Consider the following 22,210-nt stretch of genomic DNA (forward strand, 5'->3'; position numbering starts at 1 on the left):
ATTTATCATTATTCAGTAGCGTAGGAAAGTCATATCAGTTTGAGGGGGAGTGACTAAAACAACCAGGGTTGGAGATCTGAAGGGCAAAGGTGAGGGAAGTGACCCTCCTCTTAAATAAATATGGGAGAAGAGGTTATTACCCCCTCCAAAACCTCTTCCTGCGAGGTATTAATAATGATCGGAGTCAAACACATATTTGAAAAGTAAAAACAGTTGAAAGTTAAAGAAAACAAAAAGATTAATCAATACCGTATTTATTATTTTTTCCGATAAGTTTTTGGCTACTTTAAACAAAATTGTTAGTAAAATTAGAAAAATTGAAAAAAGTTTAATAATTTTTTTAAAAATATGATTTTTAACAATCATTTTTTCCACCACTATATATACTAAGTTGGATGCTTCAATAGCACCTGCTAATTCTTGCTTAAATGTACCAGTATCAAGAAATTGTTTCTTGAGGGAATTTTGTCTCTTTTTACTAAGTTTATGTCATTTTTAGTGTTAAGCATGTCATTTATGCATCTTAAACTTTGAAAACATCATTAATTCTGCTGCTAAAATAGCTAGACACAGAACACATTAAGAAGTTTTTCTATTCCTTTGTTGTAGTAAACAAAGTCGTTATGCAAAGGAAGTAAATTGATATAAGAAGTTAAGTGTGAACTTCACCTAGCTGAAGTCATTTCTTATGAGAACATTTTTACCCAATTCCAACATAGGTTAGAAACATGAAAATTGTTTGACATTTGAAGAGAATTTAAATTAAAGCATAGAGCTTCAATTAGCTTTATTCGTGAACATGATACCTTAAACTTTTAAAGAAATTAAAACTTTTGAAGCGATTCATTGAGCGTAAGGGTTGACAAAAACTAATAAATGTGTACTCCATGGCACCTTCCACTACTATTGCAGAGAGCAATTAATGACTGGTAAATAAAATACCCGTAAAATAATAATAATAACTACTATTAGGGACCAACTAAATTCACGGCAAAAAAAAAAAAACCCGCAAAAAGCACAGCAACAAAATCCCACATTTTATTAAGACTTCCTAATTTAGACTTCCTAACTTAGATCATTTCCTAAATTAGAATGTGGTATTTAGACTTTCTAAGATTTATCTTAGATCATTTCCTAAATTAGAATGTGGTATTTTGTTGCTGTGAATCGAATCTATGCCTCATAAAAATACTAAAGTTGTTAAAAACAATGGGTACGCCATCGATTACTGGTCTTGTATACTTTTAATAATATATTTTTGTATGTTCTTTTAGTTTTGAAGTTTTAATTTCTATCTGTAACTTTAGTTGTCATATTGCTGTGTCATTATGTCTTTATTGTATAGAGTATATGCTTATGCTACATTTTATCTAAATTAATGTTTTTTTGTATTGAAATCAAAACAGCCGGTGGCGTATTATGTTTTCATGAATTTCAATGTGTTTCCTTAATTTTAGTGGATAGTTTAAGTATGGTATGCAATGAAATCTTAGCAGTATCTTTTTAAAGGGACGGCAAACTTAAGAGATGTTTTTATTAGTAATTTTTTTAACTTCACCTAATTACATATAAATTTAAAATATATTATAAATACTTAAAAAGAACTAAAGAAAAGTTTCTCAGTATTTTGAAACAAGATATCAGCTAATTCACGTGGGTCTTCTCCCCGAATACTTGCAAGAATTTCAACTACTTGAATGAGATGACAAGGTTCGTTGCGTGATTTTACGCAGTAACCTTTTTCCCACCGCTCTTTCTTTTTTGTTGGGAATTGAGTTTTAACGAACTTGAAACCAGCATGGGTATTCTTAATTTCACACCACGGAGCATCAGTTTCAATCATTAAAAACTCGGCAGGTATTGTTTTTACTGTTTCTATGTTACTCATGGTCTTTAAAGAGCATCCAGTTATTCCAACATACAAACCCATGTCCGTGAGTGCTTTAGCCTCTTCAATGGAACCTGTGAAACAATGGGCTACGCCACCTACAATTTTATCACGGTAACTTTTTAATATGGGGAGAAAATCTTTTGAAGCATTTCGCATGTGAAAAAACATCGGAAGTTTTGTCTCAACAGCCAACTCGAACTGCCTTTCGAAGAATACCTTTTGAGTCTCTCTGCTACAAAAATGCTCTCTATCATAATCCAAACCACATTCACCAATAGCAACAACTTTATCTTTGTTATTCGTAGCGACATCTAAAAGTTGCTTATAATAAGCATCAGGACTTTCTTGGAACTCGTTGCAGCGTGTTGGGTGGCAGCCCACTGTACAGAATAAATCCGACGCAGATTTACACAACTCAAGAGCAGGATTGACGTCTTCAAGGTGTCCGACCGTGATTATTGACTTTTTCACGCCATTTTCTTTGGCTCGAGATAACACCTCAGTAAGATCCTCTTCGTGATATTTCTTCCCGTTGTACATACCTTTGTACATTGGGTCCGTGAGATTCACACCAATATCAATAAGCCGAAGTGAAGTCATTAGGAGTTTTGATCGCATTAATTTTCTACAAACAATGTTGAAAACTATTCAGGTTATAAAAAACATACTCAAAAAAAATATTATTTAATATATTACAATATTTCATTTGTAATATTCATGTACTCATAAAACAGTCACAAACCACTAATTAATTTTAAAAAACAATGTCACATTTCGATCTTCAATAAATTCAAGTAAAAATTTAAATATTAATAAATTACATCATAGATTTATAGCATTTATTTACAATTTACATTTTATAGCCATTTCCCAAAATAAAGTTTTTTTCCCCCTCTCCCCAAAAAATGGTTCCATTTTCCAAAATGTTTTCCTCTTTGAAAATCACCGCGTCAATTTTGAGGTTTTTAAGTTAATTGCGTTTAATAAATTTGCAATATTGCACATGGCCACACTTTTTATTGAACTAACTCTGAAGGCGTTGAGTTGAAACGATTAGTAACGAAGGCGTGGCAAATCATACAAACCAAAACCTTCTCCTGATGCGCGGCAGGCGCTAAAAGTAAAAAGGATGTCACAAAATCTAGTTGTTTAGCTTGAGGAATTTCTTCAAAAAAAAAAAAAAATTACCAGTTGCTCCAAGGAAAGATCTGGGTACGCTTTTATGACAACATTTGGCACAAAAACTTTTACCGCAATGACGACAATACCGCTAATAAAAAAACATACGTACATACATATATATACACAGAGATTCCAAAAATTATATGCCACCTTTGCATAACTTTTTTATATTAGCTGTCATGTAAGAATTACAGGACAAAACTACTCAATGTAAGTATGATTGTGTTGTCTGTTATCATTTATATATGTAACAAGTTTCAGCTTTTCAATTACTTTTCTTCTTGTTTTATTGACAAAACAGTATAAGTTTATTCAAATATTACATACAAGAATTATTAGCCCAGAGGAAAGGAAAGAAGAGAATTCTCTTAAAAAGTTCTAGAATTTTCGTGACTTTTTCAGAATGTTACAGAAATGCGTCGACGTTATATCTAGAGCCACTAATTATAGTATAAATACTCGTGGATTTCTTGAGTAGATGACAATCGAATAGGATAGCGCCTAAAAAGAAAGAACATAGTAATGATCTTCTAACTTTAGTAATTCAGTATCATCAGAACGGTGATTCTCAACGGGATATTGCTGCTAAGATATTACTTCCTCGAGGGACAGTACGTTAAATAATTAAGAAATACAAACAGACAAATTGTGTTGGTAATTTATTCAGACTTGGTCGAAAAAGAATAACGACCGAAAGATTGGATCGATTGATAGTACGCAAAGTTAAGTCTGATCGACGTAAATCTACCAATGCTGTGAAGATTGAGGTCGAGACCGAATTAGGAATATCATTAAACGTCAATACCATTCAAAACAGACTTCATGAAGCTGGGCTTTTCTGTCGTGTAGCACGAAAGAAACCATTAGTCAACAAGGTCAATCGAGGTAAACGTCTGAAGTACTCCAAAACAATGTTGAAAAAGCCGATTATTTTTGGGAAACTGCCATTTGGTCCGATGAATTAAAATTTAATCTGTTTGTTTCTGATGAGAAGGTATGAAGAAACACCTAAGGAAGAGTTTGATCCACATTGTAATGTGGCTACGGTCAAGCATGGCGGAGGTTCTGTTACCGTTTGGGGTTATTTCACGCGAAATGGAATTGGCGAATAATATATTTTGGACCATACAATGGATCGATTTTGTTATCGTGATATCTTAGAGCAGCATTTGTTATCATCGTTCTATAAATTTAATTTTGGACAATAATTGGAGGATGAAGAAACATAAGCCGAAGAATATCCATGAGCTTGGGAACCACTTGAAGAATGAATGGAATATCCATGAGCTTGGGAACCACTTGAAAAATGAATGGAATAATGTCGAGTTGTCTGTTCTTCAGAGATTTGTCGATTCAGTACCAAATACTAAAATATATCAAAATAAAAAGTTACCCAACACGATATTAGATTTGATAAAAAAAACCTGTTTTTGACGGACAAAAATTTCTTTCTTTCCTCTGGGCCAATAATTTTTATATGTAATATTTGAACAAACTTGTACTGTTTTGTTAATAAAACTAGAAGAAAAGTAATAGAAAAACTGAAACTTGTATTATATATAATGACAATAGATAACACAATGATACTAACATTGAGTAATTTTCTCCTATAATTTTTATATGACAGCAGATACAAAGTAGTTATGCAAGGGTGGGCTAATAATTTTTGGACTCACTGTATACACACACACACACACGCACGCACGCACACACACACACACAAGTTTGCGCCTTAGTCGCTTTACCATTTTAAAATGCAATATATATTTTTTTTGTTATTCAGATTTCAGGAAATTGAAAGAATAAACATCAACTTTATTTACAACTTGATCATGGGAGATGAGGCCCATTTTCCTTTGGACAAACATGTGAATAATCAGAATACGAGATTTTGGGGTACCGAAAATCCACGTAACCTTCATGCGAGTCAATTGTACCCACGTAATGTTGCAGTATGGTATAGAGTAACCTCAGAAGGAGTTATTGGACATCATTTCTCTAAGGATCCTGATGAAAATGAAGTTACTGTAACTGGTAAGCGATATAGAGAAATACTGGTAAATTTTGATAAGCCAGAGATGGCAAATATGGCAGGGTATTCGCGGCAGCAAGATGGTGTAACTGCACATATAGCAAGAGCCACTATGCAAATTTTAACTGCGATGCTTCAAGATTGAATAATTTCTCGAAATTCCGACATTTTATAGCCTTCACGATCATCTGATTTCAAAGTACATTTGAGGATATCTTAAAGAAAAGGTGTACGTAAATAAGCTTTGAACTATCCAACAACTTGAAGCAAACATACAAGAGGGAATTCGTTCCATATAGCTTCAGAGGCTAAGTACTGTCTTGGAAAATACCTTATAAAGAGCTCGTGTTTGCGAAGCTGAAAATGGAGGCCATTCACGTGACATCATTTTTCATACATAATCAAAATAAAATTTTAATTTTTAAGCTTTGTACATAAAAAAATTTATTAAAGTACATCTATTTTCAAAAGATATTTTATTTGAAAATGGTAAGCAACTTATATATAGCGCTACATAAATAGACACACACTGTTTCTCAAAAAATTATCTGACCAAACATTTTTTGTTTAAAAAAATAAAAGGTTTACGCTCTAAAATTATACTAAAAAGAATTAATAACGGTACTTTCTTTGTATGACATTTTAATTTCAACTGGACTGTTGCTCAAAGAAGTTTAGTTGTCGATCTATGCAATCAGGGTAAAACTTAAAATACGGTATCCGACATAATGAAGAAGTATAACTTAATCGGAACAACGACCACAAGAGACGGAAAAGGACGCAAAAAGAAGACTAAGAGTTTTGATAGAAATTCAATTACCCAAGTCAAGAAAAATCGCTTCTTTTCTGCTCAAAAACTGGCTGAGCAAACTTAGAGGATTGTGGAATCAAACTATCCCATTCGACAATCAGAAATCGTATCCGAGCCCAGCGATTTCAAAGACGACTTGTGCAAAATAAACAATTTGTGACTAAGAATCACATAAAAAGAAGATTGGAATTCGGTAAGAAGTACAAAAACATTCCGTTAAGTTTCTGAAAAAAGATTCTGTGAAAAAAAATGTGATTGGTCGAATATTTTCTTTGAAAAAAGATTCTGTGAAAAAAAATGTGATTGGTCGAATATTTTTTTTGAAAACAGATCCTGTGAAAAAAAATGTGATTAATCGAATATTTTTTTTGACATTAAAAAAAACGGCTTAAGTTACTTTATTTTAAGATTGAAAAAAAAAAAAAAAATTCATGATTCATATTTTACACCAAAGTAAATAAAATCTATTTAAAAACATGTTCACTGTTCCCCAAATTTGCAATATTGTATTTAGCTCTAACCTCACGACTCGAGAAAACTCTTTGGGTTGTTGAAAGTGTACAACTTAAAGTTTACGAAAGAAACAAAATCAAAAAGCTTTGGTAGTGGAGAAAAATGCCCCTCACTTAGCCATCTGATAGATGATCTGCTACTTTCACAAATACCTTTTTGGACATGGGCATCTTCAAAAACAATATTTTTTTTTCAAAACTTTCATAGCTTTTTTCTGAACAAATTCAGTTAATTCACGTTGAGCCTTTTTAAAACAAATAAGACAGACAACTTTTTGGTTTTCTTCATGGTTTCTTGTTGAAAGCATTTTGATGAATAATGCATTTCGCTCAAAACTCATAATTATATACTTTAAAATGCAAAATACTCTCATCAACTAGTTAATCCTTCAAAATTACTGCCAGGTTGATTTGATATTTTCCCTAGTTCTTAAATACAAATTACAGCACAATCAGATTGAATCTCTAGCACAATAAACTTCTAAAAAAATGATTAACTTAAAAACTGCATGTTGTAAAAATGCAAAACGGAGTTGTTTTTTGGGTCATAAAACCACCTTATTTTTAGTGAAATTTTAAATGCAACTTTCTCTGACTTACTTTAATGCCTGATTTCAAGGTATACACTTTTGTAAACTACAAGTTGTACTCTTTCAACAATCCAATGGATTTTCTCGGGTGATGAGGTTAGGGCTAAACACAAATTTAAGGAACAGTGTGTTCTGTTATTACTATTTACCTAGTTTATTAAAAAAGTCTAAAATGCAGTACTTTTTTTAGGAAAAATATTTTTAAAAATTTTTGTGCGGATAATTTTTTGAAACACTGTATAATATAAACTTGGTCAAACTGATTTTTTAATGGACAAGTGCAATTTTCCAGGTTCAATACTGTTAAAAATAAAAATGGCTTGAATTTTAAATGCTATCACGTTTATAAATATATAAATTAACATATATGTATGATAACATATAAATTTCATAAAAATACCCGTTTGTTCAAGATGGATGAGCATGGTTGATCACAGCTAGAACAAGTTTCTAAAAAGAATATTGTAAGAAAATAAATATGCTTTTTTAAGGTTGGTGTTAATCAGTAGTGCGCCAGAAATGATTTCTGGACTACCTCTAGAGAGCCATAAGTCAGCCCTACTACGAATTCCATTTAGTAAACTATCAAAGATTTTATCATAAGACTGAATACAAATTTTTTATCATGGGCCAATAACCATGATAGTAGTTTGCCAATGGAAAATATTTCCAAAAAAAGTATTAAAATGAGATAAAAATGAACATTAAAATATCAATAGATCAATAACCATGCATGATATTTGCATGAATTTTTATCTACTTATATAGGTACTATTTATATATCCATTAATTTTCATGTGGATGCTGCTAGTAGGTCAGATTTAATAAACATTTTTCTAATTTGCATTTTAAGGGATGAAAACAGTAATTTCAACAATATTAAAGTCAATTTATTTCAGAGGATAACATTATTGGATTAGAAAATTTGCATTTCTGGACAATCAAATGTGCCTACTTTAACCCCATACAGGTTGTACTTTTAAGTCAACTCAAGGGCACTACCCATTTTTTTTGAAAACAGTGAGGACCTTGGTTCTCAAAAGCAGTCTAGTTCAGATCTAACAAACCATGCAGCAATACTGTAGCTTCCTAACATGAGTGTTCAACATCAATGGTTCCATTGACTTTAAATTTAAAAGTGTTTGGATAAATGATGAGAATTTTGATGTAAACCCGAAGCATATTTTTTGTCGAATAATATTTCTAAATATTACTAATAAATATTTTTATATGGTATTTTCTAAATAGTGCTACTAAAATAACTGTACACAAAATTTGATTGTTGTCATCAACAAAAATGTTCTGCTCTGTCTCTTTAGTTATCACTGCTATTGTATTTTGTGAATTGATATTTAAATAAAAAAAATTATTAAATTTTTTCAATTGGCTGATAAGTGGAATAGTCATCTTGCTGATGTTGATTACAACTATTTTGCAGTGCACCTATATTTTTGGTGTAAATAGAGTAATGCAGCAGTTTCGCATTTATTTCTTATTTATGGAGAACATAAAAAAAATATAAAAAACTTTGTGAAAAAATTTAAAATAAAAAATTAATTCAAAAACAAATATTAAAAAAAATCATTTTAACTGAAAAACTGAAAATTGCCACAACAACAAAACTTTGGGTGAAATTATAAACTACTGCAGTTTTTTTCAGATTATAGTTTCAAAAACTTTACAAACCAAAAGGGAATGGAATTTGCTTGAGATGAGCAGCTGTTTATTGAAAGTTTTAATGAAGTGCTTTTAGCAACTTTATTTCTATTTTAGCACATTTAACAAATTTATTTTATCAAAAATATTTGTAACCTGCATTATTCTTTCGACGAAGAGACCGCAAGAAAAACTTTGACATCACAAAGGCCCCTGAAAACAAACAACTTTTTTTGACATAAAAAAAAAACCAAAAAAAAACCAATGTATGAAACTAATTTTAGTAAATACTAATTATTAAGTAATGTTTTTTATTTATAACGTATTTTTTAGTTAATAAATATTCATATTAAATCATATAAATGATTTGTGCAATCCACAAAGATCAGATCTCATTGAACAAGAGAGTAAGTAGAACAAATACCTTGTTTACTTTCTTTGGAATTATGTTGATTATATGAAGACGAAGGATTCTAGAATAATTCAAACATTTTTGCACTAGTTAATTAAATGCTACTAGAACTGAACTGTCATCAGTGAACATTTAATAATGCTACCATAGACAAAAAAACTAATTTTTTTCTTACAATATTTTCAACATCCACAACATCTTCATCAGTTTCAGAGCTACTGCTAGAATCCGCCACATCATCTGTAATATCGAAGTTCTGAACAAAAGTAAATTCAACTTTGACATGTTTTTTCAATTGTAGGATAAGAAAAAAGGTCACAAACTCACAAAGGTCACAAATTAAGATTAAAGGTAAAAAAACTAACTTGATTTTCTTTACTTAAATTTGACTCTTCTGTTGTACTAGGATTTATCTGATCATCTTTTAACTTGCTTGAAACTAGAGTTGCTTTAATCCTTGCCAAAGAATGTAAAATTACTATATAAAAAGAACAGGTTTTAGGATATAGAAGTACTTTCTCATAAAGAGAAGTCTCCTTTAGTTTTCCTCTATGAAGTTAAATATAGTCTGGAAACTTAAATGTAAAAAAATAGTTAAAAAGGGACCTTTGTATAAATCTTTGTTTATCAAGAAAACTGCTAACACTGTTAGTATTAACAAATATCGAATATCAAAGAGATACAATGAAAACTCTACAATCAGTGCCATTGTCATGAGTCTAAAATAAGTTTATATAAAAAAACAATTATAAAATTTTTTTTTTGAAAAACGACTAAAATATTTCACTGATTTTTTGGTTTGTAACTTTTCTAAAAAATATTAAAACAAACACTTACAAAAAGGATATCTTTGGATGCTTCCATTTTAATATTCTACATGGAAAATAGCTTATCAAAAATAAATGCTAATCAATCTTGAATATTTAAATTTTCATCTCACTCTGTGTAAGATGCAAATAAAATGCTAAATAGTAACTTATGAGGAGATTGAAGTTTACAAAACTTCAAAGTACTTGAACTTTATATTACAATGATCTTTTTATCAAATTATATTAATAAAAAACAACTTACAATTCAAGATTGTCAAAAAAAACATTAATATCTTTGAACAAGGTCTGTAACATAATTAATCTGAAAAAGTTAAATTAAAATATATATTCTTTATTGTGTGCGCGCGTGTGTTTTTGTGTGTGTATGCAAGTGTGTGTAAACACAAATAAAAAAAAAAAAAAATTAAATTACATTTCTACATATTTGTTTAAACGCTCTTTCCGCCTCATCTGCTCTTCATATTTCAAGATCTGAAAAACCAACAATTATATTACTAATCAAACTGTTTCAGCTCTGATAATATATTAGAACTTAAGATTATATTGTCCTAATACCTGTTGGTATGAATCATCTTTCCTCTCAAATAAATCTTTATATTTTCTTTCAGGCACAGGTTTCTTACCAACAGTGCGCACAAGTTCAACCATCATAAAAGGTGGCAAAGGAACAATAATTCCAATAAATAAGTAAACTAAATAAAATAACTACTTTCAGATCCTGAAAGTAAATAAGTAAACTAAATAAAATAAATGCTATTAGATCTTGAAATCTTAGTCTTAACTAACAAATAAATTGAAAAGACATGATTTGAAACACTGGTTGATTTGAAACACTGGTTGATTTGAAACACTGGTTGTTTTAATAGCAAAGGTATTTAACACATCACACTAACTTCTTATTTAATCATAGATGTTGTATAAGAGGGAGAAGATCACATTTTCAATAGAATTTAAAAAAGCTCATAAAAGAAAATAACTTACTTGGATTTATGAAAATTGTGTAGCAACTTAGGATCATCCAAAAGATTGTTAACAATGGCCTTTTCCATCTGAAAATAAATTTTTAGAAAATATAAGAGTAACTTTTAAAATATTCTTATAAGTGCTGTGTATTTAATGAGGTGTATCTTATGATGTGTATTCCTGCTGCTCCCATAATCATATCATACACACATCATCAATGTTAAAATCCCAATGTTTCACCAAATGCCAAATTTTTTCTTTGCTTAAATGTAATATGTTTTAACCTATGTACAAAATGTAATATGTTTTAGCATATGTACAAAGTCCATAAAATAACCTGATACTAAACACCTGCATTTTGTTTTTCTGTTAATAATAAAAAATAACAAGTACAAACTTTTGTATTGGAAATAAATTAAACTTATCATAACATAAAAATTTATAAGATTCCATAAAAAATTTGGAATACCTCACATTTTGTTTATCAATTTGTTTTAACCCTTTAAGATATTGCACAGTAGAGTTATATTTTTAAAAAATAAAAAAACTTATATGAATATAAATTTGTTGCACCAAAAACCTTCATTGTTTAAAATACTCTATTTCAATTCTTCAAATGTTTATTTTAAAAGACTGATATCGAAATTTGTACTTTATTTGTTATTAAAAAAAAAAAACCAAACCCCAATCTTTATCTGATAACAAACTTGCTTTTACTTAAGGGTTATCCAATCATCATCTTTTACATAATATGATTTTATGATACCAACCTTTCATTTAAAAGTAAACATAAAAAGCAGAATTGATTTTGCTAAAGAATACAGGGCTGAGGAACTATCCATCTGAAGAAATATTCTCTGCAATGAAGTAAAACTCAATTGCTTAGGCTCTAACTGAAAAAAAAATCACATGCCAACAACAGATCAAACCAAGATTAGAGTTCTCAGATGTCCCAATATTTGGAAGAGAGCACAATACATGTAATTGCATACAGTGTCATCATAACTTTGTCGTCATCACTTTGAGCATAATTGAAAATGTTGAAAAATAAATTAAGGGTCAAAAGCCTTATCTTTCAAACTTATTGCAGTAATGCAATATTTTTTAAATTTGCTACTCTTTTTCCTAACTCTCATGTGACCATTATTATATAATTGAATACAACCATCCAAAAAATCAAAACAACAATAATAATAAGAACTTACTGTAAAATTGATTTTACATAGCCAACCAAATTGTTAATTGTTTGGATTCGCTTTTTGATCTTTTCAACATGTAGGACTAGCTCTCCAATATCACATTTTTGCAAACCGTTGTCATCCATAGTTTGGCCATCATTTATAAGAACAGACATAATTTTTATGATCCTTTAAAAAAACACCATTAAATAGTAAAAGCAAAAGAAGACAAATCCCTTCCCTTGTCACCTCAAATCATAAAGAACAGACATAATTTTTATGATCCTTTAAAAAAACACCATTAAATAGTAAAAGCAAAAGAAGACAAATCCCTTCCCTTGTCACCTCAAATCATAAAGTGTGCTAATTTTTATTATCTAAAAACAAATTCATCTGTAAAAAGACAATTTTTTCAATTACATATTTTAATTATATAATGAGTAATTATATAATTACATAATTACATATTAAATATCTTTTTTAGCTCTATACAAGCTATCAATTTCTAGAGATAATTTATTTTGGTAGAATTTTGTTTTTAAAAAATAGAAAAAAAAAACAAAAAAAAAAACAATAAGTAAAATGTTTATGTTCATAATTTACAAAATATTCAAATTTTCTTTGCGTACAAACATTTTATATTATTTATTAATTTATTAGTTTTTATTTTCATCAATCGAGAGTATCTAGCTTTTTGTTTGTCTCCTTTATTCAAACTTCTTTTCTTTTTTGATCTTTTTGAAAGGTTGGTTCCCAAAGCCTCATCAATTTCTTTTTGGATGATTTGTTGCTGGCGGACTTCACATGCCTGCCTTTTCTTCAATTCCTATAAAATTTAACAAATTTCAAGCTTTTGTAAAATCACAACTTGTTACAAATTATGGTGATGTTTGTGGTTTAAACTGGTAGCTAACAGATTAAATAAGTGAACTCTTAAATAAGCAAGTCTACTAACCAATTAAAACCAATTTCCTTGCTTTTACCACCTACTATCAAAGTATTAGTTTTAAGATGAAGAGTTGTATTTTAGAAAACAGTAGAGAATATGTTGGTTTGAAAAGTTTTTCAGAACACTAATGTGATTTTTTACTTGGTACTTCTAGAACTTAATTCAACTAATTTTAATGGCATACATTTTAATCATATTTTGTACCTAACGTTTAAAGATAGCTAATATAGGTTTGAGAGAAAGACTATAAACAAGCTATTGTTAATGAAAATTTGAAGATCAAGATGCATCTGTAAACTTGGCAGTGAAGAAAATTGTCAAGTAAAAGAAACTTACATCTAACTTGTCTTTTTCATTGATAGGTATTCCCATCATATCTCTTTCAACAATTTTTCCATGAAAGGGGCATTTTATGTTATCTGTTCTTAGACATCTATTCCCATTACTCAGCAGAAAACCACAAGCTCTTTTGTTACTAAATTTCCAAGAAAAGTTTAACAAATTTATCAATTAAAAGAACCCAAATTAGATCAGAGATTTACTGGACAGTGAAACTTAGTAATACAGGGTGACCGGAAAGTTCTGTCAGTACTTCACAATCAATCTATTTTTAATGTAATATACATAAACTACTAAAAATACAGTAACAGATCAAGTAACATATGTAGTGTAAGTATACCAAGAATTATTCAAATCGGTCTCCTTTTCAGTCCACTGTCTATGATAATTGATGACCCCATGATTGTATGGCGACACGAATTGTTTCCATAGGAAATTTTTCCTATGATGGATGAGTGGCCTTTGTCCTCTCCCGACCTGAATCCACTTGATTTTTGCATGCGGGGTATTTTGGAGTCCAAGGTCAATACAAAACAAAATCACGACTTGGCCTCCATGAAACGAATGATGATCCGCAAATGGGAAAATTTTCCTATGGAAACAATTCGTGCCACCATACAACCATGGCGTCATCGATTATCATTGACAGTGGACTGAAAAGGAGACCGATTTGAATAATTCTTGGTATACTTACACTAGATGTTACTTGATCTGTTACTGTAATTTCAGTAGTTTATGTATATTACATTAAAAATAAATTGATTGTGAAGTACTGACAGAACTTTCCGGTCACCCTGTAGAAATAAAACCCAAAAACTTCCAATTCATTATTGCTAAAAATTCTGATTAACCCCCTTATATGAAACATTTAACCCATTAATTTTTCAAACATAAAAAAAATAACTTTCTGCAACTATTTCTTGTTTCTTATATCAAGATTTTTTTTGGTCTGTTTTTAATAATAGTTGTATCCAGTAGAATTTAAAATTATAAAAACAAAAAAAAACAAACAAATATTTATACCAATTTTAATATTATTTGGTATAACTTATGAAGATCAATGCAAAAAGCTTAAATATTTAGAATTAAAGACTAATGAAACATGATGAATAAAGTAACTTGAACACATTTTTTTTTTTAAATATAGGAGGTACAAATAAATTCTGAGGGATTTACAAAAGATAGGATAACTAGCATTAAAAAGATAGGATGACTAGCATATATTCATGTTAAAAATCAGTGTCATGTTGCTGAAGTCTAAAAATACTTTCTTTGTACTCTAACCATGTCAACCTTTATGCCAACAAAACACAATTTGCAGGAAACGATGCTTTTTGTTTTTATTTAAATGAAAGTGCAGCTGATGGATATCGATTACTATTTGAAGTATATGAAGAACATACTCCTTCAAGAAAAGTATAGAAGTGGTGATTTTGACACCAGCTATAAAAAACGCAAAGGGAAGTAAAGTTTGAAGATACTGAGTTGGAGTCTTTATTGGACCAAGATTCTTACCAAACTCAAGAGGAGGAGCCTGCTGAAGCTTTAAAAGTGATTCAATAAGTAATTTTAAACCATCTCAAGACCATGGGTGTAGTGCAAAAAGAAAATTGGGTTTCATATGAAATCAAACTAAGAAAGGTAAAACACCATTTTTTTTAAAAAAATCCTACAAAAGCAAAGTTGGAAGATTTTTTTGCATCAAATCATGACATAAAACTGGATAAAACTGAACCTACAACAATCTGTGTTATTTTAATCTCTCAGTTATTATCCTGTTATCTATTACTATCCATTAAGCTGTGGAGCTTAATGGATATTAATGGATAATAGGAAAATAACTGCAAGAGCCTATTTCTGCACAATATAAAACATAACAGTATAAGACATAAGCAAAGTATAAGACATAATTTTCTCTTTGCAACATGAATGTCAATATGAAAAGTTTAAGACCTACAAATAGGGAGTTTAGTCACATGGCTTATTATTATGGAAAAAATCATTTGTTTTAGATAAACCTTGACAGCCATCAATTTCAACAGCAAAAGTGAATATTCATGGCAAGAAGCTAATGCACCTGTTGGGATCTGCTCATAGTGATGTACTATGAGCTACTTCAGCCTAACAAAAGCATTACTGGGGAATGTTACTAACAACAATTAATGCAATTGAGCAGAGTATTGAAGCTCAAAAGCCCCTAATATACCAAAAGACATGAAAAAGTGATCTTTCAGCACAACAACATTTGGCCACATGTTACAAAAGTTGTCTAGGATACTTGGAAGTGCTTCAATGAAATGTCCTACCCCACCTAACATTATCACCACATAAAGGTCATTTTGACTACCACTTGCTACAGGGGATGATTTATGGCTTGGCCGAGTAGCACTTTACTTCTTAAGAAAATTTTGTCAATTCCTGGATTGCCTTTAAAGAAGAAAAATTTTCTCAATGCAGAATCCATAAGCTGCCTGAAAGATGGGCAAAAGACATAGCTAACAAAGGAGAATACTTTGAATAATCATACCAAGTTACAAAAAAAAACCTAAAAATTTATTTGTACCCCTATAAAAAAGAACACATTTTTAACTTATATTAAATTAGATCACTTTTTTAAACCCAATCTTAGCAATACTCGATTCCCTGATTTTTCTAACAAAAATTTTCTACCTTAAATTGACTTGATTAATAGAATCCTTTTTGGTAATTGTAGTTAATATTGGTGGAATATTTCCAGAAGAACTGGATGATCCTGCAGATAAATTAAAGTTTAAAAAAATTTGTTAATCATATTATTAAGGCAATATACTATTTAATTGTCATGAAATAAGTTAGGGCAATTTAAATCTATGTGTTTATATATGAAACTATATGTTTGTAAATAAAATTATATATTAAACTATGCGTTTGTATATAAAATTATGTGTTTATTTACAAGAATGTTAAAGAAGACTTAAAAACTATAATTCATTAGCATTTAGCTACCATTAAAAATTATTGTAAAAAGTTGTGTAATTTTAGTACACATGATAGGAACTATAGTACATATATTTTAGATTCTAGCCATGCTAGAGCTCTGAAATTAGATCTAATGGATTCCCAGATCTCATAATCCCCTATCTAGACAATTGAAGCGTGAAAATCCAATGATGTAAGAAAAATTTATGAAAAGGTGTTTTATCCTTTTTAATTCATTGTATGATTTGTGTTTTGTTAAAATCTATTCAGTTGATTTTCAATTCTGTACATAAACATTTTTCAGCAATAATTTAATTTTATAATTTATAAGCATAACAATACAAGGATAACAATAGTTTCTATAGGTAGTTATCTTAAGGAGAAATGTATGTAAAACAAGAGAAACTATTCTATTGTAGGTGTGGTAAAGGAGATCCATTCAGAGTTGATTAAAATGTGGAACTCAACACTCTCTTCTTTATGATAAGCATTGTTTCATCATTGAAAGCCTATTGAGAGCAAGTAGAATAAAAGGTAAAGCATGTGCTAAGCAGAAACACAAGCTTGAAGTTAGTTTAGACAAGTTCTTTATTATTTTGAATTGCAAGTGTCTTATCACTCTCAGTGGTAAGAATTTTTTTACTTTAGATTGCAAAAAGAATGCTCATTTTCAATGCAATTGTCCTAATGAATGAGAAATTTCTGTGAAGAATAAATATACATTTTTATGGACAAAGAAGCAAAGATGAAACCATTAGACATCATCAAAATGAACTTACTGGCAATCAGGAATAAAAGAGGTAGAAAAGGGTAGAAGAAAGGAACAGGAAAATGAGGAGAGATCTCTAAGGTCAGTAGCAGAATACAACAGTTTTCTATTTAAGTGTTTGAAGAAGACAAAAATATAAAATTGCTTCTTTTAAAACATATATTCAATCTCTACAACCTGTCTCAGAAGTGAATTACATCATTAACCAAAGGAACTATGCAGATACTTCTAAAATTGCCCTAGCGACCATTAGGAATAAAGATCAAGATGAGAAGAAATTCAAACTGGTTAGTTTGTACTACTCAAAAAAGTGAGCTTCCACTCAGAACTCTAATTACTGCCCTTGCTGGCAAACATTGAGTAATAACATGTGTAGTAGACCAATAAGCAATATGCTCAATAATGGTACTAGTCTAGAAAATGTACTCTTCTTTATTAAGATTGGTTTTTTTGATGCTCTAATTACAACAAGGAATGACATTTTGAAATTATCTATAAGCCAGTGCTATAGTTAACAAGATCATAGCTGTTAGGAAAGAATATATTTCCGAGGACTTAGAATTTCTTGAAATTGGTCACATTAACTATTCTATATGGCTAACAACTGTCAATCAACTTTTCAATTATAAATTGGATGGAGAAACTCTTGAAAATTTTCTGCTTATTTTCATTGTTAAAATTTATATACTAATATGGTTTAAGATAAAAGTTACACAATTGTAAAATGAAGGTTTCAACTAGGCCAGATGAAATTCTTGAAAAATCAAAACAAGAAAGATGTAGAAAGATGTTCTGTAATAACTGAAGTAGATAGTTATAGGTTTTATCATTTGTATTGTGTTATTTGAGGGGAGTGACTCCCTTTTCAGACCTGTCATTAATGACATGCAGTTGTTGAATAGTTTGAATAACTTTAAATAAAAAATTATTTAGAAAGTAAATTTAAAAAAAAAAATTGATTTAAAAAAAATTATTACTTGTTCAAATTAATAACTGACATTCTCCCAACTTTTTAAATGGAAGATAATAATTCTAACCTAGCAATACACTCAAGTAATTAAAATATTGATGTCATAGGTTTATTTTCCTACTTGGCATGTGAGCCTAAACTGTTTACAGAACATCTATATCTTACAACTATAAATAGTTTTATTCATCCATCTCGATGTGTTGTTCCTGGTTTTTTTGAATTTCAGTTCTCTCAACAGAATGTCTCCTAGAAAGATTTTTACTAGTTTAAGAATCTCTATATAATTAGCCTTTGATATCATGATGTTGTACAGTTGAAAATATGATAATTTCACATCCTGCATACTTCAGTTCATTAATAACTGTTTCATGTGACATACCAGTATTATTAGTCACATTCAAATATGGCCAGTGTTTCTTGAAGCATTTGAACATTGAAATGTTTAGCACAGATAAAAGGTCATGCAGGCATTGAAAACTAAAAGAAAGATAAGTTCGAGAATATGATGGCAGCATCCTAGCTGTAACAATATTTTATTCAACTTTTGCTTGGTTAAACATAAGCTCTTTTTGGTACTATTTTATGTTCCAATTCACAACAAATACAAGTAAAAAATTTTTGAGTTTTTTGACAATTTCAAAGGCACAGTCTCCTTCTCTGAATTGTAAGTTGACTAATGCTGATATCTGTACTCTCAACTGTGTTTGCCTAATCCAACACCAACATCATATATTACAATTTTCCTTCTGAGTGTTTTTCAATGGTTTGAAGTTGTGAATAGTTGTTACCGACTTTAGTATGATCAACTTTACTGATCGAAAGAATAGAAAATTCAGCAAGCCCTTGTCTTATCAAGAGCATTCTTGTCTGTCAAGTCAAAAAGTCATCCTAGATGGAAATAAAAAATTTTCATGTGAAAATTGTCAGTTTTTGAAAAATTTAAATTCTTTTTGTGACTTCTAACTGCTTTTATTTATACTTTAACCAATAATTAAGGACCAAAACCCTTGTGTCATTATGGTAACTCTGGGTCTCTATTTTGATAGAAAAAAAAACAAACATGTAGAATCTGACTTTTAGTTTTGACGATTTTGCTAAGTCATGTCTCACAGTGCAATTCTCTGTTCAGAGAATGTTGGTGAGAGAACATAAGGAGTTTAACATATTCTGACTATCAGATATCCTGGGGATGAGAAGATTCAAGAAGAAGAAATTTCTATAAGAGTCATGAGAAAACCTGACATCAGTCCAGATGCTAACAACAACCTTGCTGAGATGATTAATTAGTCTGAGGTATTGGAGCCTTCTTTTACTTTTGATTTGAATGTTGAAGATTTGAAGAGTACCCTGTCATTAGAAAGAAGAATTAAGAGGGTCACAGAAAATAAAAAATCTTCTTGTATGAGAAAAAAGATGGGTTCATTAGAAGCAAAGAGGTATCAAAGAAGATCATGTCTGAAAAATAAGTCTAAAAAAATCTGACCAATTTCCCAAATTTTATAAGATTTTAAAATAAAGAAATAAAACTTTTTAGCTAAATATTTTTAATGTAAAGAATTTAAAATTTGATAATAAATATAACAATATGCAATTTATCAAATTAATTCTAATCCCTTTTTGGTCAAACTTATTTCGTATTCATTTTAAATGTTTCAATAGTCTAGATAGAGTCTTATGTTTAAGTCCTACTAAAATTACAAAGTTTTCTACAAAACTAATTTGAGTTACATTTAAATATAAACATATTTCTAAATACTTTGTCGATATTAAACTTTTTTTTACTTCTAATTAAGTTTAAGAAATAAAAATTACATAAATAATTGTACCTGAAGCCAACTCCTTCTCTGGGACATCAACAAAATCATTTTCCTCATCTATCTGTTCAATAATTTCTAATTCATGGTATTTCTCTTGTACAGCAGTCAATAAATTTTTTAAATTTAATATTTTAGTTATTTTTCCTTGATTAGTAGAGTCATATTTAGTAAGAGTATTAAGCCATTTCTTGACTTGCAATAACTGTTTAACACTTTCTATATAAAGGTCTTGCATTGCTTTGATGATATCGCTATTTGAGATATTCTCTTCAATAGTCAGAAAACCATTTAATCTGATACTTAATGCATAGCTTTTTGAGACCAACCCAGTCTCACTTCCAAGATTGGTAGTCGAAGAGCTACACAGAGAGTCTGCAAAACTCATTTCGTTATTAGAACATGCACCACTATTGGGAATTAAAAGTCTGTAACAATTCTCTAACTGATTGATAGTTGACAGCATGTTTTCAAAGGAATCATTAAGCTGCATATCTAATTGCTCAAGTTTGGTCTTTCTGATTCTTTTTTCTTTTTCTTCCTTCAGAATAATCTCTTGTTGTTGTTCTGAAGTTGTGATAGATATATCATTAAAATTTATACAGCGAACATTCTTCAAGTAATCAAACCCCAGCTGAAGTCGCATGTAATCATGGGCAAACCTTTTATACCAGTTGTAAAAAACCTTTAGTGTGTGCTGTTTTAAATCTCTTGCAACACAAACAGGCATTGGCATAGGATATGCAAGTGGTTCAGTTTCCAAAGTAAGAGCAAAAAATTTACGTAAATCGTTCAGCAATAAGCCTCGAAATATATGTGAGCAACAAAACAACTCATCTGCCAGTAAAACACATGAGTAGCGTACTTGAGCATGTTCTTTTTCCAGTTGCTTAATTAACATATTAAAAACAATTTCTATGTTTTTACTTGATAATTTACAATAGCTCTTTAAAACTTTTATGTATGTTTCATCAAGGTGTATTTTACCTGAAGTAGTAATTTCTTCAACAGTATCAAATAGAATATTTTCTATGTCAGTTTCATTCATTTTATAGGCTACATTTTATATAATAGCATTATTATATTTTAGAATAACTGCAATACTAATAGTAGCAGTAAAAAAAATAATATTAACAACAATTTTAATACTACAATTGATAATAGTAAATTAGTATTAGTAATAATAATTAATGCTAATATCATTATTACTAATACTAATTTACTATTATCAATGGTAGTATTAAAATTGTTAACAACAACAACAACAACAACAACAACAAAAGTAACAACAATATAAATAACACAGTAGATAACAATCAGAACAGTAACTTTAGAATAATATTAAATAATAGTAAAATCATGTTAAAAAATATATACCATAAATCATAAAAATTATATGTACAAGTATTCTATTACTTTTGAATGAAAATTAGGCTACCTGAGTAGAGTTCAGTACTTGAATTTGTATAATTTGCTTACCAATACGTTTTAGAGTGATGGAAAGAAACAAAAAACAAGACTTACAACATGTTATTGTCAGTGATTGAAAATGATTTTTTTTTTTTTTTTTTTTTTTTTTTTTTTTTAAGCAATTTCGTGTTAAGCATGATCAAAAAGTTTTAACAATTTAGCAATATTTTTTTATTGCAAAATAGTAACTCTAGAAAGCGTGTTATTTCGATGTAATGCAGTTTGTAATGCAGTCCATCACACCTTATGACATTTTTACGACAATTATACAAATGTTTAAGTTTCATTTTAAATTGATCAGTGACGAATTGGTAGTGAACTGAACCACTGCAGCGCGGCCTCTTAATTTCTTCTGCACACATAAAATCATATTGTCGGAGAGACTTCTTCAAATCTTTATACACCACTCACCTGTCGCTACAGGTGAACGCTACTGCAAACTCGTAAATAGTTATGGAGAGAAATGGCGGAAACTGCGATCCACACCGACAAAGTTTCGTGATCTGTGGTGGCAGCAAGATAACTCTAGGCCTCACACGGCTGCAGTAACTACAAATTTTTAACCGACTATATGTCACATTGATTAGTCAATCGGCCTATAGCCCCAAATGATGTGACGGAGACTACATTACATGGAAATAAAACGCTATTATTTTGTAATAAAAAATATTAGTAAATCCCGAAGACTTTTCAAACATCTCGAACATACAGTTTTGTGTTATACATCATATTTTAAGGAGAATTCTCATCTAAATATTAATTTTTTAGAAAGTAATGAGAATTTACTGTAAAAAAGTAATAAACGCAGAAAATGTGAGCACAGAAAAAATCAGAAAATTCATTGTTTATATACAAAAAAAAAAAGGGTTGACAGACTGTGTTAA

At 29.7% G+C, this 22,210-nt stretch overlaps 3 protein-coding genes across 4 annotated transcripts; all 3 read right to left on the reverse strand.

The window, feature by feature from the left end:
• Positions 1-1,530: 1,530 nt before the first annotated feature.
• LOC145182474 (deoxyribonuclease TATDN1-like) lies at positions 1,531-2,509 on the reverse strand. Its single transcript, XM_080057618.2, has one exon. The coding sequence runs from the start codon at positions 2,507-2,509 to the stop codon at positions 1,595-1,597; it is 915 nt and encodes a 304-aa protein (XP_079913744.2). The 3' UTR covers positions 1,531-1,594.
• Positions 1,531-12,276, reverse strand: LOC145182471 (uncharacterized). 2 transcript variants are annotated; one of them, XR_016451723.1, is made up of 15 exons: positions 12,085-12,276; positions 10,898-10,965; positions 10,472-10,608; positions 10,329-10,387; positions 10,158-10,217; positions 9,924-9,959; positions 9,693-9,805; positions 9,452-9,564; positions 9,262-9,342; positions 9,099-9,147; positions 8,831-8,887; positions 7,419-7,468; positions 3,080-3,161; positions 2,746-3,005; positions 1,531-2,516 (listed from the first exon to the last, which is right to left on the reverse strand). XR_016451723.1 is itself a non-coding variant. In XM_090084896.1 (14 exons), exons 1-14 carry the CDS (start codon positions 12,231-12,233, stop codon positions 2,908-2,910), a joined length of 1,152 nt encoding a protein of 383 aa, XP_089941022.1. In that variant the 5' UTR covers positions 12,234-12,276; the 3' UTR covers positions 2,580-2,907. The 2 variants fall into 2 exon arrangements, 1 of the variants encoding a protein (XP_089941022.1); XM_090084896.1 differs by lacking the exon at positions 1,531-2,516 and having other exon boundaries at positions 2,580-3,005.
• Positions 12,277-12,635: 359 nt separating this feature from the next.
• LOC145198794 (UV-stimulated scaffold protein A-like) lies at positions 12,636-20,979 on the reverse strand. The gene is made up of 4 exons (XM_090084895.1): positions 19,869-20,979; positions 16,016-16,097; positions 13,343-13,481; positions 12,636-12,883 (listed from the first exon to the last, which is right to left on the reverse strand). The coding sequence occupies exons 1-4, from the start codon at positions 20,902-20,904 to the stop codon at positions 12,668-12,670; spliced, it is 1,473 nt and encodes a 490-aa protein (XP_089941021.1). The 5' UTR covers positions 20,905-20,979; the 3' UTR covers positions 12,636-12,667.
• Between the last annotated feature and the right edge of the window lie 1,231 nt (positions 20,980-22,210).

The sequence above is a fragment of the Hydra viridissima genome, unplaced genomic scaffold (genome assembly GCF_058129835.1).
Source record: "Hydra viridissima isolate aposymbiotic clone 2 unplaced genomic scaffold, HvirCarnegie_v1 scaffold_4, whole genome shotgun sequence".
Lineage (NCBI taxonomy): Eukaryota > Metazoa > Cnidaria > Hydrozoa > Anthoathecata > Hydridae > Hydra > Hydra viridissima.

Excerpts from the sequence above, each read along its gene's own strand:
- LOC145198794 (XM_090084895.1), bottom strand. The coding sequence starts at position 20,904 with ATGAATGAAACTGACATAGAAAATATTCTATTTGATACTGTTGAAGAA. Across the intron at positions 16,098-19,868 it reads AGAGAAGGAGTTGGCTTCAG|GATCATCCAGTTCTTCTGGA; the intron begins GTACAATTATTT and ends ATTTATCTGCAG. Across the intron at positions 12,884-13,342 it reads ATGAAAAAGACAAGTTAGAT|GAATTGAAGAAAAGGCAGGC; the intron begins GTAAGTTTCTTT and ends TAAATTTTATAG.
- LOC145182474 (XM_080057618.2), bottom strand. The coding sequence starts at position 2,509 with ATGCGATCAAAACTCCTAATGACTTCACTTCGGCTTATTGATATTGGT.
- LOC145182471 (XM_090084896.1), bottom strand. The coding sequence starts at position 12,233 with ATGTCTGTTCTTATAAATGATGGCCAAACTATGGATGACAACGGTTTG. Across the intron at positions 10,966-12,084 it reads TATGTAAAATCAATTTTACA|ATGGAAAAGGCCATTGTTAA; the intron begins GTAAGTTCTTAT and ends ATTTATTTTCAG. Across the intron at positions 3,162-7,418 it reads CATCCATCTTGAACAAACGG|CGGTATTGTCGTCATTGCGG; the intron begins GTATTTTTATGA and ends TTTTTTTATTAG.